Source organism: Neovison vison, chromosome 1 (assembly GCF_020171115.1).
Source record: "Neovison vison isolate M4711 chromosome 1, ASM_NN_V1, whole genome shotgun sequence".
NCBI classification, from domain to species: domain Eukaryota; kingdom Metazoa; phylum Chordata; class Mammalia; order Carnivora; family Mustelidae; genus Neogale; species Neogale vison.
In genome coordinates, this window is record NC_058091.1 from 120,879,265 (window position 1) to 120,897,328 (window position 18,064).

The following is an 18,064-nucleotide window of genomic DNA, read 5'->3' on the forward strand; positions in this document are numbered from 1 at the left end:
TACAGAAAGAAAGACTTCAAAGTTAACACGATCTCAATAAAAACGTATCTATCAATAATCACTCTCATTGTGAATGGCCTAGATGTGCCCATAAAAGGGCACAGGGTTGCAGATTGGATAAAACGACAAGACCCATCTATATGTTGTCTACAAGAGACCCATTTTGAACCTAAAGATACACCCAGACTGAAAGTGAAGGGATGGAGAAGTATCTTTCATGCCAATGGGCCTCAAAAGAAGGCTGGGGTAGCGAATCTCATATCAGATAAATTAGATTTTAAACTAAAGACTGTAGTCAGAGATACAGAAGGACACTACATCATTCATAAAGGAACTATCTACCAAGATGATCTAACAATAGTAAATTTCTATGCCCCCAATATGGGAGCAGCCAATTACATAAGAAAACTGTTAATCAAGATAGTCATATTGATATGAATACACTAATAGTAGGAGATCTTAACATGCCTCTCTCAAAAATAGACAGATCATCGAAGCAGAAAATCAATAAAGAAACAAGAGCATTGAATGACACATTGGACCACATGGACCTCATAGATATATACAGAACATTACACCCTAAAAGAACAGAATACTCATTCTTCTCAAGTGCACATGGAATCTTCTCCAGAATAGACCACATACTGGGTCACTCAACAGATACCAAAAGACAAATTATTCCATGCACATTCTCAGATCACAAAGCTTTGAAACTTGAGCTCAATCACAAGGAAAAGTTCAGAAGGAACTCAAACACCTGGAAGCTAAAGATCACCTTGCTTAAGAATGCTTGGATCAACCAGGAGATCAAAGAAGAACTGAAACTATCCATGGAAACCAATGAGAATGAAGACACTTTGGTCCAAAACCTATGGGATACAGCAAAGGTGGTCCTAAGGGGGAAAGACATAGCCGTCCAAGCATCCCTCAAAAACATTGAAAAATCCAGAACACAGCAGCTGTCTCTACACCTTAAAGAACTGGAGAATCAACAACAAACCAAACCAACTCCACACATAAGAAGGGAAATCATCAAGATTAAAGCTGAGATCATGGAGCACTGGGTGTGGTGAAAAAATAATGAATAATGTTTTTCTGAAAATAAATAAATTGGAAAAAAAAAGAAAAAAAAAGATTAAAGCTGAGATCAATGAGGTAGAAACCAGAGATACAGTAGAATGTATCAATGAAACTAGAAGCTGGTTTTTTGAAAGAATCAGTAAGATTGATAAACCATTGGCCACACTAATCCAAAAGAAAAGAGAGAAAGCTCAAATTCATAAAATTATGAATGAAAGGGAGAGATCACAATGAACACCAAGGAAGTAGAAACAGTCATCAGAAGTTATTATCAACAGTTATATGCCATTAAGCTAAGCAACCTAGATGAAATGGATGCATTACTGGAAAACTATAAACTCCCAAAATTGAACCAGGAAGAAATAGACAACCTGAATAGACTGATATATAGTAAGGAGATTGAAGCAGTGATCAAAAACCTCCCAAAAAACAAAAGCCCAGGACCTGACGAATCCCCTGGGAAATGCTACCAAACTTTCAAAGAAGAAATAACACCTATTCTCCTGAAGCTATTTCAAAAAATTGAAGCAGAAGGGAAACTTCCAGACTCTTTCTATGAAGCCAGCATTACCTTGATCCCCAAACCAGAAAAAGACCCTACCAAAAAGGAGAATTTCAGACCAATATCACTGATGAATATGAATGCTAAGATTCTCAACAAGATCCTAGCCAACAGGATCCAACAGCACATTAAAAAGATTATCCACCATGACCAGGTGGGATTCATTCCTGGACTACAAGGATGGTTCAACTTTCACAAATCAATCAATGTGATAGAACAAATTAATATGAGAAGAGAGAAGAACCACATCATCCTCTCAATTGATGCAGATAAAGCATTTGACAAAATGCAGCATCCGTTCCTGATTAAAATGTTTCAAAGTATAGGGATAGAGGGAATATTCCTGAACTTCATCAAATCTATCTATGAAAGACCCACAGCAAATATCATCCTCAATGGAAAAAATGCTTGCAGCCTTCCTGTTGAGATCAGGAACATGGCAAGGATGCCCACTCTCATCACTCTTGTTCAACATAGTATTAGAAGTTTTAGCAACAGCAATCAGACAATAGAGAGAAATAAAAGGTATCCAAATTGGTAATGAGGAAGTCAAACTCTCTCTCTTTGCAGATGACATGATTCTTTATATGGAAAACCCAAAAGACTCCACCCCCAAACTACTAGAACTCATACAAAAGTTCAGCAACGTGGCAGGATACAAAGTCAATGTACAGAAATCAGGGGCTTTCTTATACACTAATAATGAAAATACAGAAAGGGAAATTAGAGAATCGATTCCATTTACTATAGCACCAAGAACCATAAGATACCTGGGAATAAACCTAACCAAAGAAGTAAAGAATCTACACTACAAAGAGGTAAAGGATCTACTCGAGGAACTACAGAATTAAAGAAATTGAAGAAGACACACACACACACACACACACACACACAAAAGATGTATTATATGGCTTTGAAAGTAGAAAGTATAATATTAATCCTACTTCCATCAGGAAAATTTATTTTGAGCAAGAAAAATCATTCATGGAGAATGAACAGTGTTTGTGGATAAAGCAGCTGGAATTTGAGCCTGCTGAGTGAGGGGAGTTTTCGTAGTGAATAGAAAGTGCAAGAAGCCCCAGGCATAAGGCTTTTTTTTAAAGATTTTATTTATTTATTTGACAGACAGAGATTACAAGTAGGCAGAGAGGCAGTAAGAGAGAGGAGGAAACAGGCTCCCTGCTGAGCAGAGAGCCCGATGTGGGGCTCGATCCCAGGACCCTGGGATCATGACCTGGGCCAAGGCAGAGGCTTTAACCCACTGAGCCACCTGGGCCCCCCAGCATAGGGCTTTTTTAATCTTGGTTGTGCATACACATTCCCTGCTTCTGGTCTAGAATCTAGCCAACCTGGAGAGTAGCAGTTGTTGAAAAAAGGATTATGGAGTCTGCATCTCTGTGTGTCCCCCTGTAGAGTGAGTCAGTGTATCTGTACCTGCCCTGTTTCTGTGGCTCTGATTATGTGTTTCCTTCCTGATAACTGGTTTATCGTCCAGAGAGCAGGGCAGAGTCTGCTAGGGGTGCATTTTGTAAGCTTTCACTTTCAAATGGTGGAAGGAGTCATCACAGGATTCTTCTGTCCAGGAGTGCTGAGTGCCCCAGGTCACTGTTTCAGCTGAGACCTCTGCAACCTGTGCCAGGCTGTGCTTCTCCACTCTCCTGGGAACAAGCTGCTTCTCAGACAAGAGGAGCCCGTGGCACCAATGTTGGATCTGGAAGTGGGGTTTGGGGCTTGAGCAGTCAACCTCATGTTAAATCTCTGAAAGCAGATTTGGGGCTGGCTGATGTCTCACAGTACTGAGTCAGAGACGCTCCAGAAGCCTCTGTTTTTCACGCAGGTGAGTGGGTTTTGAATACACTTGCTGGACAAGAAGAGAAAAGTGGGAAGCAGCTGGCTGGGAAGAGGACGCTGAGATTGTGGTGGGGCTGTGGGGTCGTGCTGGATAATAATGAGGCTCTGAGATGACCCAGGACTACAGTAGGGACTCCACTTTATTCATTTACTGAATGACATTTCTGCAGCGTTCCTAGCACCAGGCACAGTTCTAATGTGCACTGACTTTCCATACATAAATTCATAGGATACTTCTTTTTTTTTTTAAGATTTTATTTATTCATTTGACAGAGAGAGATCACAAGTAAACAGAGAGGCAGGCAGAGAGAGGGAAGCAGGCTCCCCACCAAGCAGAGAGCCCGATGCAGGACTCGATCCCAGGACCCTGAGATCATGACCTGAGCCGAAGGCAGCGGTTTAACCCACTGAGCCACCCAGGCGCCCCCATAGGATACTTCTTATAATGTGGGATGAGGTCTTATTACGCTCTCCACATGGCAGATAGGACCTGAGACAGAGTAGGTTAAGAAACTTGCCTCATCTGATTCCCTCAGCATGTGACTGAGTATGGAGGAGACCTTAGCAGTCAGCCCCAGAATCTATCCTTCCCAGGACCATTGGCTGCCCCCTGCTCCCCCGAGTCATTGGTCTGAAGCCCTTCTTTTTGACCAGTTTCATTTTATCGTGTGCTTCCCACTGCTTTGCTGGGATCCTTTATCCTGAGGCAGAAACCTCTCAAAGATAGAGAAAACCAGGATTAACCATGGGGAATTGTCTTGCTTCAGTTATGAGCAAGTCCACATCCTTGGTCCTGAGCAGAAAAGGGCTGCAGGAGGCAGGAGATGAAATCAGTATGAACTCACCTATCAAAGGACCCTGGAACAATGTGCATGTGGTGAGAGCCACAGTGTCCTTGAGGAGGACGCAGTCTGACTGTCATGCTTCTTCTCAGTCATTCCCTGGTTATAATTAGGGGGCAGCAGAAGAACAGCACACAGGAGCTGGTGTGTCCTTCACAGGGAGGGTCTTGTGTTCCCAGACATCTGTGGTGTCCCATGACTCATGCAGACATGGAGGAGGCTCCTGTGCTAAGGCGAGAAGGGTCTGGTCCTGTGGGCAGAGTAGGCTGGGAAAGTTTCCAAAGGGCTGGGAGGACTTTCTTGGCATCAGGGTTGTGGGGCTCCCACCTCATCAGCATACTGAGCAGTAGGAAAGGCTGTGCTCCTGCTGGGGACTGTTGCCAGCCCTGAGCCCGGCTGTTTGCTCTGAGGCCCAGAGCTCTGGGCTGGACCTGCCTCCTGTCTGGAGGTGCTCACCTGCCTCCTGCCCTGTGTCTCCCCAGGTCTGAGGAAATGGAGGATTGCTGCAGGGGCTCTTTTCTCTACCATCTCCCCTCCCTGCTCCTCTTCTTCCAGCTGCCTGCTGGGGGCTCTGCAGGTGAGTGTGTCCGCTCCCCGTATCTCCCTGGGGTGGGTGAGAGCCCCCAGAGCTCTGCTGGTGTCTCCATCAAGACAGATGGATATTGGTGGAAGCCCTAGATCTACACAGATTCTGAAGATGCCCCAACTCCTATTTGAAATGAAACACATAAGAAGAATCCCAGAACTGCAAAATAAGGGCAGAGGAACATGAGAGTTCTCTAATGAGGAGTTTATGTCTTCTAAAGTAAAAAAAATGTGACTTTCACTATGAATAGTATGAAAATAATTTTATTTTTATTTTTTGCCTCCTGAATTTATTGGATTTTTGTTTCTTGGCTTTACTGGTACTTCTATTTCACAAATATTTATAGGATACTGAATACATGTTAGGTGCTACTCTGTGTACAAAGCAGCCAGTCTCTATATTTACAGAGCTTATATTCTGGCAGGACAGCGAGTACAAAATACCACAAGTCCGTACAGTTCATGTCTGTTAGAGGAGTGGAGAGCATCACACAAGGACCTAGAGCATTTGGGACAGTCAGGGCTGCAGGATGGCAAGTGGGCCATAGGTGCTCCATAGGTGATCACTGTATACAGTGGGATGGGAACAAAGACATTGAGGAAGTGTAATAACCCTTCTGGATGCCATGGAAAGAGGTTCTCCACAGTGAGGAGCAGCAAGACAAAGCTGGCAGTGTGCCTGGGTGTTCAAGAAGCAGAGGATGTGAGTGTTGGCCAGAGCAGAGTGAATGAGGGGGAGAGAAGCAAGAGTTGGGAATCAGAGAGCAGGGAGGGTCTTCCTTAATGTGCTTGGGATCACATAGGCAACTGCAGAATCTTTGAAGGGCTTTGGTAGAAGAGGGACGTGGTTTTGGTTACAGGTTTAAAGGTTCACAGACGTTGACTAGAGAGAGGATATCACAGGGAGACTAGTAATTGTCATCCCACAGGTGAAACAGATAGAGATTCAGCTGAATTTGAGTAGCACAGGAGCTGAGAAGTTGGTGTTTAGATGTCCCGTGGGGCTTGTCCTGCAGAAGTGTCCTGTTGTGACATATCGACCAGGTCTCAGGAGACCAAGGCCTACAAGAGGCTGGGGACAGTGGGATGAACCCTCTTTGGGAATAGGCAGTGATTTGGGTCCTGGGAGCAGTGGAGTGAAGGCAGGTTTTAATGGAAGTAGCTGTGAGGTCTAGTTTTTAGTGCACATAGAATTCAGCAGAGAACAAAGACATAGGCAGAAATAATAAATTTAGGAGCAGGTATAGGAAAGTTTCAGGTGTGGTGCAATGAGTAGGATGTTACCACTAGTCCATAGTACTGCTCTTTGTGAGTTTTCAGTCCTGTCCTAAGAGGAGTCAGGTTCGAGCTGTGGTTCTCAGTGTGTGTTCCCTGGAACATCAGTATCAGCTTCTCACCACCTCCTTAGAAATGCACATTCTTGGACTCGCTCCAGACCTTCTGAACCAGGAGCCCTGGGGGAAGAAGAGCCCAGCAGTCTGTGTTTCACAGACCTTCCTAGTGATTGTGATGCCTGTGGAGGGTTGGAACCACTAAGTTAGAGAGTCCTTCATGGAAGTGCCTGGAATCAGGAGCACAGGCTGTTGAGGAGTCTCTTTGACACAATTTGTGTGTTTCAAAGTTGTTGTAGGATAAAATTGTCATATTAGGAGTTGTCACAGCTGAGTCCCTCAGTCAGGGCCTCCCTCCTAACAGTGTGTCCTCTTCCCTGTCCTGCATCTCTCCAGCTTTCTCACTCCTATGTCTGTGTCCACAGAGGAGTTTATGGTGATTGGCCCCTCGGAACCCATTGTGGCAGTGCTGGGTGGGGACATCACGCTGCCATGTCGTGTGTCCCCGGCCATGGATGTGGAGAATATGGAGCTGCGGTGGTTCCGCTCCAAGTTCTCAGAAGCAGTGTTCATCTATCAAAGCCACCAGGAGCAGAGAGAAGAGCAGTTGGTGAAGTACAGAGGGCGAACCTCATTGGTGAAGGATTTCCTCACCCAGGGGGAGGCTGCTGTGCGCATCCACAATGTCCAGGCTTTTGACAATGGGCTGTACACCTGCTTCTTCCGAATGGGAATCTTCTATGAAGAGGCCAGTTTGGAACTGAAGGTGGCAGGTGGGTTGCTGATCAGTATTTATTCACCTGCAGTACTGGAATTCAGAGCCACCTCAGGATCTAAATTAATATCCCTCAATTTATACAAGAGGGAAAGTGGATTTTTCACTCTTCATTTTATTCAGTACGAATATACAGAACTCTTGGTACATGATAGCTATGTTCTCTGCACCTGGATATCTCAGTGTAACAAATAAAGCTCACTGCCCTATAGAGTTTATATTATACAGACAATAAATAGCCAAATAGATAGGTTATAGACAATGTTAGATGGTGGTGAGTAGAGATCTAGCCTAATATACATTTTAGGGGTGAGAGTTCCAAGCAGAAGAACACCAACATGAGGCACCCAAGGGAGGAGTGTGGCTGGTGAGTCTGGGCAGAAAGAGAGGCCACATGATTGGTGTGGAGGTGAATGGGAGGGTGGTGAGAAGTGACTATCTGCAATATAGAGGTGTTCCAGGTCCAGGTGCACAGAGACAGGATTTATCAGGAGAAGCCCATGAGTAATGCACACTTAAGCAGATATTTGAGTGAAGAAGACAGCGTTCTGAGATGGCCTTCTGGTTGATGGATCTGTGTGGGGCATACACAGCATGATGATTGTGGGTCTGAGCAGTCAACTGAATTGTCCTAGGCCTGGAGTGTGTACTCCCTGATGTGTGCAGATGGTGGGATTTGGGAGGAAGTGGATAGGAGTTTCATTTGTGGGGTAGTGGGGGTGGTAATACCAGACCTTCAAAGGCTTTGTGAGCTCTTATGACATTTAGATTCAGGGCTGAGGGAATTTTCAACAGAGCAGTGGAGCAAGGTGTGTGAGGGCAGGTTTGCTTTGGCAGCTGTAATGGAAGGTGTATGGAAGGTGAGCAAGACTGGAGGCTGGATGTAGTTATGCGGTGGAGAGGATGGCCTCCTGCATTCATGTAGAGGCAGTGTGGTGGGAAAGGAGCACTCCAGCATCAGAGAGTTTTGGAAAGTAGACCCAGCTGAGTTGAGGAGATTTGGGGACAAGGACATTTTGGAGGCTTGGAGAGAAGGGACTTCAGGTACTCACAGGTTTTTCTCTCTTTTTCTTAATTGGTTGTTTAGTGGTAGAAATATTGATTTTATGTGTATGCTGCAGGTTGCTGCCATAATGCTGTGTAACACAGACATAGAAATCTCAGTGGCCTGTAACAACAAGCATATATTTAATTCAGCATTCAGGGAGTTCAGCTCATCTGGGCTGTGTTCAGGTAATCTTAACAGGTCTTACTCATAAATCTTCAGCCATGTAGGGGAAATAAAATTAAAAACATAATCTCACAACCCAGAATCTTGTCTCTAAGGGAGTAGTAAGAAAGGTCCTTTTTATTATTAAATTAGCATCAACTACAATGTGCTGTTCTTCACAGAGATTCTATCAAGAAATGCAAAGACCGAAGAAATCTCATCTTTTCCATATGCAGACAGAACTCATTCCATACATGTTCTCAGGATCAACAGTTATGAGCCCTCATGTAGGTGGACTTGTCGGCATCATTTGTCCTAGGTGGTGCACCTTATTATTTGCTTGGATATTGGCTGAGCAAGTAAGTTAGATAGTTGGCATTATTCCGAGAAAAACCAAATTCTTCTACCTTAAAATAATTTTTAAAAATTTCTATTGTAGTTAACATAGATTGTTATATTCATTTCAGGTGTGCAATACAGTGATTCAACACTTTCACATATACTCAGTGGAAATTTCAATAGAAACTCTGCAGGCCAGAATGGAGTGGTGTGATATATTCAATGTGCTAAACGGAAAAAAATACATATCAGTAGCCAAGAATCCAGCAAGGGAGTCAGTCAGAATAGAAGGAGAGATGAAGAGTTTCCCAGACAAATAAAAGTTAAAGTAGTGTATTTTTTTTTTTTACCAATTCTCCCATCATGATGACAGGTAGCGATTTTACACGTGGATCATGGTGCCCACTGAGGTTAGGCTCCTACCCTGGCAGAGAAGGGGAAGAGAGGGCTGCTGTCTTCCTTGGTGTGAGCAATTCAAAGAGAGGGCTCCCAGGTCCTTGAGAAACACATTCTTGGATCACACAGCTGACAAAAGGCCTATTTTTTTTGTTTTGTTTTTTTAAAGTACTTATATAGGGAAGCTCTATTTTTAATTTCTTGAGGAATCTCCACACTGTTCTCCAAAGAGGCTGTACCAACTTGCATTCCCACCAACAGTGTAAGTACTTACATACATTTCAAAGAGGAGAGAAAACACCCAAAACACAGTTTCCTCAAGTAAATGCTACAAGGAAAGGATGGGAAGGGGCTCTCTTTCCCTATTTTCAACAGGGACTTCTAATATATTTTTTCCTGACAGTGGACCTTGGCTGGATTTGTTCAGCTGGTGTTGTCCAGGTGGCTATTGGTTGATCTAGGACAGCTTCAGCTGGAAAGGCTGCACTAGCCTGAAGATGTCTGTCCTGTGGCAGAGGACAAGGCAATGGCACAAGCAGTTTCCAACCTTTGCTTGAGTCACATTCCATGAACTCTCAGTGGCTGAGTCAAGTCACAGGATGGAGCCCAGGAGCAGAGTATGAAAGCATTAACAGTAGGTGGCTGGATGTAAAAAAGGTTGTAAAGTAGGATGTAAAGTAGGGATGGCTGGATGTAAAGACGGCTGAAGGATTGGGGATATTTTCAACATTATCCTATCACAGATGTGGCAAAACATGAATTAGTTCAGGATTTGAGTCTGAATCATCTGTGAGGAATCCTGGCACAGCTAAACCAGAGATGTGGATATTAGGGAGTGAGCTCAGGAGGTATGTAGGTTGGTGTAAGTGATGACTCAGTGGCAGTGGGTATGCCCACAGATGCCCTGGAGAGTGTGTGAGTTGAGAAGAGCAGAGAAGGATGGTTCCTGGAACCAAATTCCTCCTTCTATGCCACTGGGTGATGGAATTCCCACCCTCATGGCTGGGGAGAAGAGCCTGCTCTCTGGGCCTGCCATAGGTCCCCATGTTCCTTCCTTCTGTTATACATGGCAGGACCCCTTACATTAATCCTTGTAGGGACCACTCCCCCCAAGGAGCCCCCCAAATGCAATGCTGCACATGGAGTTGCATATAGGAAGGTTCTGCTGGAATCCCTGGGCTCTGGGTGGTCTACTTGTGCTCTCTAGCTTCTCTCTTCAGGTGTGGGCCCTGCCCCTCAAGTGCACATCACAGGGCCAGAAGAGGATGGGGTCCAAATTGTGTGCATAGCCTCGGGGTGGTTCCCAAAACCCCAAGTGCAGTGGAGAACTCTAAGTGGAGAGAAGCTCCTGACATTCTCTGAGACCCAAGCCCAAGATGCTGAAGGGCTGTTCACCATAGAGTCCACTCTTGTGGTGAGGGACAGATCTTCAGGGAATGTGACCTGCTCAGTCCTCAACCCCATACTGGGCCAGGAAAAGGCAATGGCCATTTTCATCCCAGGTCAGTACTACTTCCCACTCCCAGAAGGGTGGAATGGTCTGGTTGGGGGTCCCTGTGTGTGCTGGGCTGGGCCGTCCAGAGCAGTGCCCCTGATGGGGTGTCTGTCTGGGCACAGAACCCTTCTTCCCTCGGAGTTCTCCATGGAAGCTGGCTTTCATGGTGATCCTCTCTGTGCTGATGCTCCTACTCCTTGGGGCTGTCTTCTACATCATGAGAGAACATAGTGTAAAGCTCCAGAAGATGCAGGAATGGGAGAAATTGCACAGAGACAAGGAGGAGGACCTGCAGATAAAGGAGGAGGCACTGAAGGCCAGAGGTAAGGCAGGACAGGGTCAAGGCAATAAAGGTGGAAACTGGTGCAGAGGAGAAGCAGACAATAATCCCTTGGCCAGGAGGAGGGTCTGAGGAGGACCAGAGAGGACAGGTGGGGTTGTGGAGGCTCGAGGGGTCTGGAGTTAGATCTTCATGGAGACATATAGATGCTATTGTGGGTTTTCCAGGTGCAGTGTTTGCTGCTCTTAATGATGGGAGTGTACTTTTTTTTTTTTTTTTTCAGATGAACTCCAAGCAGATCTTGGTACTTTGTGTCCTTTTCCTAGAAGTTTCTGCGTCGCATTCATAGGAGACATTCTGGTTCTTAGCTCACCTGTTTCCTGTGTTGCCTTTCAGACTGCAGGAAATCTGTTTACCTGGCTGGTGAGTGACTCTCCAAACATCCTTGTGTCTCTTGCCCCTTAATCCATAGTGTCCCCACTCTGTTTCATGCAGAGACATGAGGACCCATCCTTGCTCCAGAAGTGGAACCTGGTGGGAGGCAGAACTTGTTCCATGGGCTTTCCCCATCTGGGCTATTGTTTCACACACGGTGCTTTGAAACCTGGAATGATGGTGGTCAGTGGAGTCTGTCATGCACCTTGGGTTGATCTACCCACCACCTTTGTAGCTTTTAGTTTTCAATGCAACTGGTTCTCAGTTAACCTGAATACTCTGGAATATTTTAGAGAAACTATGTAAATAAATGGGGCCGTTAAATTCAGGAGTGTGATCCCTCCACATAACACCATCGTGGGAGCGTCTTTTCTGGGGCCGTTAAATTCAGGAGTGTGATCTCTCCACATAACACCATCGTGGGAGAGTCTTTTCTCTCCAGTTCCTGGAGGTACTGATCACAAAGTGTTGGGTAGAGGACTGAGCAGAGTTTGGGTGGGAATGTTGTGGGATAAGTTGTTACTGGTCCCAGCGATGTATTTTCTGAGAACATTTGGCCACTTTTACCATAGAGCTCACCTAACATCCCGGTCCTTATTTCATCTCCCCTTTTGTGTTATTTCCATATCTCTCTCTCCTGGAAAACATTGGATGTAACAATGACTTCTTAGATTCATGGAAAAATGTATATTTTATTCCCTAAAGTATTTTCATACATTTTATAGTTTTTTACCTTTAAAGCAAATTGGAAGCAGATGAAATAAAAATTTTGCTTTTTTTTAATGTGACAATTTCTTTATTTTGGGATGCAATTGATATTGGGATTCATTTCAGAAAAATTCTGTGGATGAAATTTGTTAGTATTATGCATTTTCTTTTGGTAATCAAGAATGGTTGGACATAGTGTATTGTTCTTTGAAGGAATACTATTTTTATTGAAAATTTATTTGAAATGCATATTTTGACTTATTTTTGAATCCTGCTGTTCCCCTTAAAAAAAAAAAAAAAGAAACAGATTTAGTTGTTGACTGTATTTATGCTGAGTACCTCCCACACTGCTACCTATATTTTTTAAACATGAAATTGCTTTAGAGATTAAAATTCTTCTCCACTGGCCCCAGGAGATCTACCTGACTCTTATGGGTTCAGTGTTTCCACAAAAGTTGTGTCTCTTCTATTGTTCAGATGCATATAGATAACTGGCCTTGCAATGTTTGTGTGCATAAAATTGAGTAAATAACTTAAGAGTTTTTTTTTTTTTACCTTAGAGATTCTTAATGTCATGATAAATAATTCAATTTTATGTTATTTTCATTTATCTCTTTGGACTCTGCTGATTTTTTTTTTTAATTTTGTCTCTTCTGGTTAAAATTGTTTTTCTTAGTTGACTCTTAAGTCTACTTGTCTGTAGAAGAAGAGAAGTTTAGTAGTTAAAAGTGCTTTTAATTTTTAACTTAACTGTCACTTTGATGGTTTTGCTATTCAACTACATGTGTCTTTTTTTTTTTAATTTCTTTTCAGTGTTCCAGAATTCATTGTTTATGCAGCACATTCTGTGCTCCATGTAATACGTGCCCTGCATAATACCAACACCAGGATCATCCAATTCCCACCCTTCTCCCCTCCAAAACCCTCCGTTTGTTTATCAGAGTTTGTATTTTTTTAATGTTATGGTTTTTCAGACTCAGGACACTAACTTGGCAAAAGTCACACAGCAATAACTGGCAGGCATCAAACTCAGCCTGCAATGCCGGCTCTCTGACCTGTGGTCCAGGGAATTTCCCCAAAACCCTATTGTCTGCCCATGTCAGGAGGGATCTCCTCTCTAGCCTCTCTCCTTACTCTGTTGATAGTGTCACCTGCAGCACAGAGAGGAGTCAAGTGCCAGTAGATCAATAATATGCAGACTTGTTCTGGCTCATGTCTCACCAGGGTGTCTTCCCTTTCAGCCTTGAAGGAGGCAAAACTGTATGCAGGTAAGTGACTCAGTTTCCTGCAGCTTTACTTCCCCAAACTTAACTGTGCCAACTTCTTTGTCACTGAACCTCATCCTAGAATGGGGTTGGTGTCCCTGATCTCCTTATTATGTTTGTTGTGTCCTTCTGAAGACTGCAGGGACTGTCCTTGGGATCACAGATCTGCCTCTATTCTGACCCATTCTCTACTGTAGGTTGCCGTTAGAATTAGCAACACCCTCTGAACGCACCTTGTTTAACTGATAGTTTGTTGGTACAGTGACAACAGAGTGGTCATTTGTAAAGGCAGTTGGACCATGGCATTGATGGTGTACTTCAAAATTTGCTGTCTCTGAAAGATTTCAGAAATCAAGTTTGCCTGCTTAGGACTCAGGTCTTCCTTAAGGGATCCTTGTTTCTGAATCCATTTTACCCTGAAATTCCTATCTCTTTTCGGATCTTGCTTTGGTTTTCCTGGGTTTTTTTTTTCTTTTGCTGTTTCTCTGGAGTGATGGTTTTCATTTTGCTTCTGCATGCTCTGACTCCTTCTCCAAGCCAGGTATCTTCCTCTAAACCTCCATGGTTGTTTTGGAAGTAGTTTCAAACAGGTCAGCTGTTTGAATTCTCAGATCCAGAGCCTCCAGGATATTTATGGAGTCCTGCTACAGGGTTTGTGAGATACTTGCCAGTATAAACAAAATCCTATGTACATGTTTGTATTACAGTGTTAAGATATTAATTTTTTAAAATTTATTTATTTTCAGCATAACAGTATTATTATTTTTTCTTTTTTTATTAATTAATTTATGTATGTATTTCCTTTTTTTTTCAATTTATTTTTAGAAAAACAGTATTCATTATTTTTTCACCACACCCAGTGCTCCATGCAATCCGTGCCCTCTATAATACCACCACCTGGTACCCCGACCTTCCACCCCCCCGCCACTTCAAACCCCTCAGATTGTTTTTCGGAGTCCACAGTCTCTCAAGAAATTATTTTTTTAAAGGACAGTAACTTATAGTTGTTCACAACCATTATCTCTCCTTTCAGAATTTTGGATTTACCTGATGGGCTCAATACAGGTTAGATTTATTAGGGGCAGTGCATGAGTATTGCAATAGGAGAAGCTCAGAGGAGTGAAAATTGTTTACCAGAGAAAATTTTGGAGTAAATCAGGGGGAAAAAAGCTGGCTGGAGAAGAGAGGAGGAGATGAGAAGGAAAGTAGAGAGCCTGTGATTCCTCTCAGAGACACTTTGGGTGGCTGAGAGTAGAAGAGACACTTTGGGTGGCTTTGGGTAGAATAGAAACCACAAATGAGAGCCATGGTGGTTAGAGTGGGAAGTACACAGAGGACATGCAAGTTATTGGGTGTGCAAAAAGTAATAACTTTCTTGACACATGTTTGAGAGATTTCTGAAAAGACATATTTATTTTAAGATGCTTTGAAGTAATTTTCTAACTGGGTTTGCTTCACATAATGAGGCCATCTCACCCTTCCAGTAGTAGTTGGGGGAGGAGTGTGATCCTAGGTTCACTAATGCAATGAAAGGTTATCCAGAGCACCCTGTAGCACTGGGGTGGGTTATGAATGTAGGCTGTTTGAATCCATAACATGTGCTTTTTCTGTCCTGGGTGTTTCTATTTATGATGAGGGATACAGCCTGTGAGAACAGAGAAGGGGGAGCCAGGGGTGTAAGAATCTATGGGAACCAGATGTGTGAGGAAAACTCTTTAGAGAGCCTCACTGAATCATGGGACTTATCAGTTAAAAATGTGGATAAAATAGTCTTCTGTTAGAATCACCCCATCTCTGCTAGATTGAAATGCCCATGTTTTAAAGTATACCTTATATATGTTCTTTTTATTTTGTAAGGACAGACACCCTTACAGTAGAATCAACACTTTCACATTGGTGGGCTCATAATGTGATGTGAACAAATGTCTGATATGATCTTATTCATGAAATTGGAAGAATAATTTCTAATGAGCAGCTTGCTGTGGAAATGAGGTGAAGAGTGATCTTGGACCACAGAAGTGCACAGCATAGCTCTGTATGCACTGTGGAGTCTCAGATTGGAACACCAACTCCCTTTCTCCTCTTCCTTCTTCTCCTCCTCCTGATTCCTCTTCTTTGCTAATCTGTGTCAGTTGTCATATAGAAATGTAGAGTTTGCTGTCGGCTAATGTCTTAGTGAAGAACAAGTCAAGTTCTCTTTTCTCAAAATGTGACATGTCCACCCACTTCACGTGATCTGTTGGTATAAGCAAATCAACAGAGCTGGACATACTACTTTATCTGAATAAACCTGTGGAGAGAATAGTGGTCCCATGTTGTCAGCAAATATTCAAGAAAGTGTCCTGTTCTTATTTTATACTCATTCTTTAATTTTGTTCTGGAGTCTCTGTCCTATTGGAGGTAACAGCTTTACCATGCCGACTTTTCAGGGTCTTATGACAGATATACATTTTCTGTGATCAGTTAGCTTCCTTTCTTCTTCCCAAAGGAGAGTATGAAGGCTGGAGGAGTTCATACTTTGCGTCACTGAGAGACAGGGTCCCTGTATTCTTCTCTTGTTCATTTTGGGACCTCACTTTATAGAGGGTAGCTTGATATGATCCTTAGGATAATTGGGCTTGAGGTTCTGTCTAGGTTTTTGGAGAAATTGTTATTCCATCCCTGCCCCATTCATATCTCCAGTTCCTTAATATTACTCACATCTGTAAAGTCCTCTCCACCAAAACATACTCAGTTTCTGGGGCATAGGACATAGCCATATTTGGGGTCTGATTGTGTGTTGTGTATCCTTGCTTTTGATCTCTCTAGGTGATTATATAGGGAGAAGCAGATGACTAGACCAATGTTTTTTGGTTTCCCCTTACACACAGGGATGTTTTCCCTTGCAATACTCCATGATAAAGGGAAGCAAATTCATTACTTTCTTGCTTTGAACTTCTCTCTCTCCTTCCTTGAATCTTCTCCATTACCTCTTGATGGGGCAAGATTTCTCTGGTGCCATGTCCTGAGCTCTCCTCACCCATGGCTGAGAGTCATCCTCCAGGTGAAGCTCCACCCAGTTGTATTGCCTCTACCATGGTTTTGAGTCAACATGCAAGTTCAGTTCAGCCAGTTCTTTATAAGTAAATGGAGGCCTCAGAAATGTTGATCTCCTCAGTTCTTTCTCAAAAGAAAACTTAGTTTTCAGGATGGGTGTGTGGCTAGGGATTGAGAAAGCTTACTTTGATCATGAAATCTGTGCAAAGAGCCTTCTTTTTAGGTCAGTACCCAGTCCCTCAGTGGTGCTAAGCTTTATGGCTTACCCAGTCCCTCAGTGGTGTTAAGCTTTATGGCTTGGCTTTCATGGGAACACTGTAGCATGATGGTTGTGGATGTATGAGAGAGAGTGTGTGCATGTGGGTGTGTGTGGGTGTGTGTGTGCATGCATGTGTGTGCATTGTGTCAGAGAGGACAGAGAGAGACAGAGAGAGGGAGGGTGAGCATATGAGAGAGAGAGAATTAATGTGCGTGAAAAATAAATTCACCAGGTGAATCCTTCCAAAACATTTTCCCCTATAACTCTTGGTTTAGTGTATTTCAGAGATAGGTATGAACAGTGGTATGTACAGTCTCCTCAAGTCTCTGATTTATTGTTCACATTTGTGCAATGTGGTTTTCTTGTAGATTGGCGGAAGGAGAAGTTCCAGGCCTGTGAGTTACTTCTGTTGTTTGGGTGTTCCTACTGCTAGCCCATGGCTGCTGACATCTACTTCAGCTTGCTGTGCTGATACAGATGCTGGCATCATCAATGGTGGTGGGGTGGGATGGAGCAGTGAAAGTCATGTAGCTGAGATTACTGGGTGTGACTGATACTGGATATAAATGGGTATTCTTTAGTGTTGGAGTCTTGTCTGGCCTCAAGTACCCTGTGACATGTCTAATCTCCAGAGCAGTCTTATGCTTACTTCTTCCAGTTAGAGGCTATGTGCTTGAGCCAAAAGGCTCTCATCTCATGAGGTTTAGCCCTCCTTGCATGCAGCTAGGTGTCTGGGGGTGGGGTGGTGGTTGTGTGCCTTGGTATGTGGTAGGGCAAGTCCTTGAATGATTGGTAACTGTCTCTGCAGTGACTGTCAGTCTGGATCCAGAGTCTGCCCATTCCTGCCTTGCTGTCTCTGATGACAAGACTAGTGTGACCTTCAAGGACTCACCCAAGTCCTCAGATGATGGAGTCTATAGTGTCTTGGGTCATGAAGGCATCACATCAGGGTGCTGTTACTGGGAGGTGGAGATCAGCAATGCAAAAAAAAGTGAATGGGTCCTGGGGGTCTGTAGGAGAGATGTGGAGAGGAAAGGCTGGTACCAGGAATCCCCAGAAAAGGGGTTCTGGGTTGTGGGGATGTATGAAAATACATTATGTTCCCTTCCTGGTAATTCAAAACTCGATGTGCCAATTCCCCAGAGGGTAGGGGTTTTCCTGGACCTGAAGGAATGGGATGTCTCATTCTACAACATGACTGATAGTTCCCACATTTTCTCCTTCTCTCTCGCTTCCTCCTCTGGGACTCTGTTTCCATACTTCAGGTTGAGGTCAGGAGATGTGTCCCTGACCATCTGCTCTGGGGTGGGTGGGCCTGTGCAGACCCCTGTACCCCTTAACAACCCTCCTTGTTCTTCAGAGGATCCTGTGAGCCTCTCAGGGCAGGAGTTCAGTTCAGGCTGTGGTGTTGATGGTGATCTCCCAGGGGCAGAATCTCCATTACTCCCCTGTGGTCCTGAAGCTATGTCCCCATAATGCTCCAACACTGTCCCAGATTCTTCAGGGTGGCTTCTCCTGGAGCTGCAAATTCCCAAGGGTAATAGCCTCTGAAGTTAGTCCTGAATGACTGGGTGTCTTTCCCTTCATTTCTGGGTATAGAAATGAAGGGATGAGG

General features: G+C 43.8%; 1 protein-coding gene across 1 annotated transcript; it reads left to right on the forward strand.

Moving 5' to 3' along the window:
- Window positions 1-4,827: 4,827 nt before the first annotated feature.
- LOC122899901 (butyrophilin subfamily 1 member A1-like) lies at window positions 4,828-18,016 on the forward strand. Its single transcript, XM_044238114.1, is given in 8 exon segments — window positions 4,828-4,912; window positions 6,677-7,024; window positions 10,192-10,473; window positions 10,589-10,789; window positions 13,131-13,157; window positions 16,818-16,844; window positions 17,258-17,781; window positions 17,783-18,016. Coding segments are annotated over 8 exon segments (1,728 nt in total).
- The last annotated feature ends 48 nt before the right edge of the window (window positions 18,017-18,064 follow it).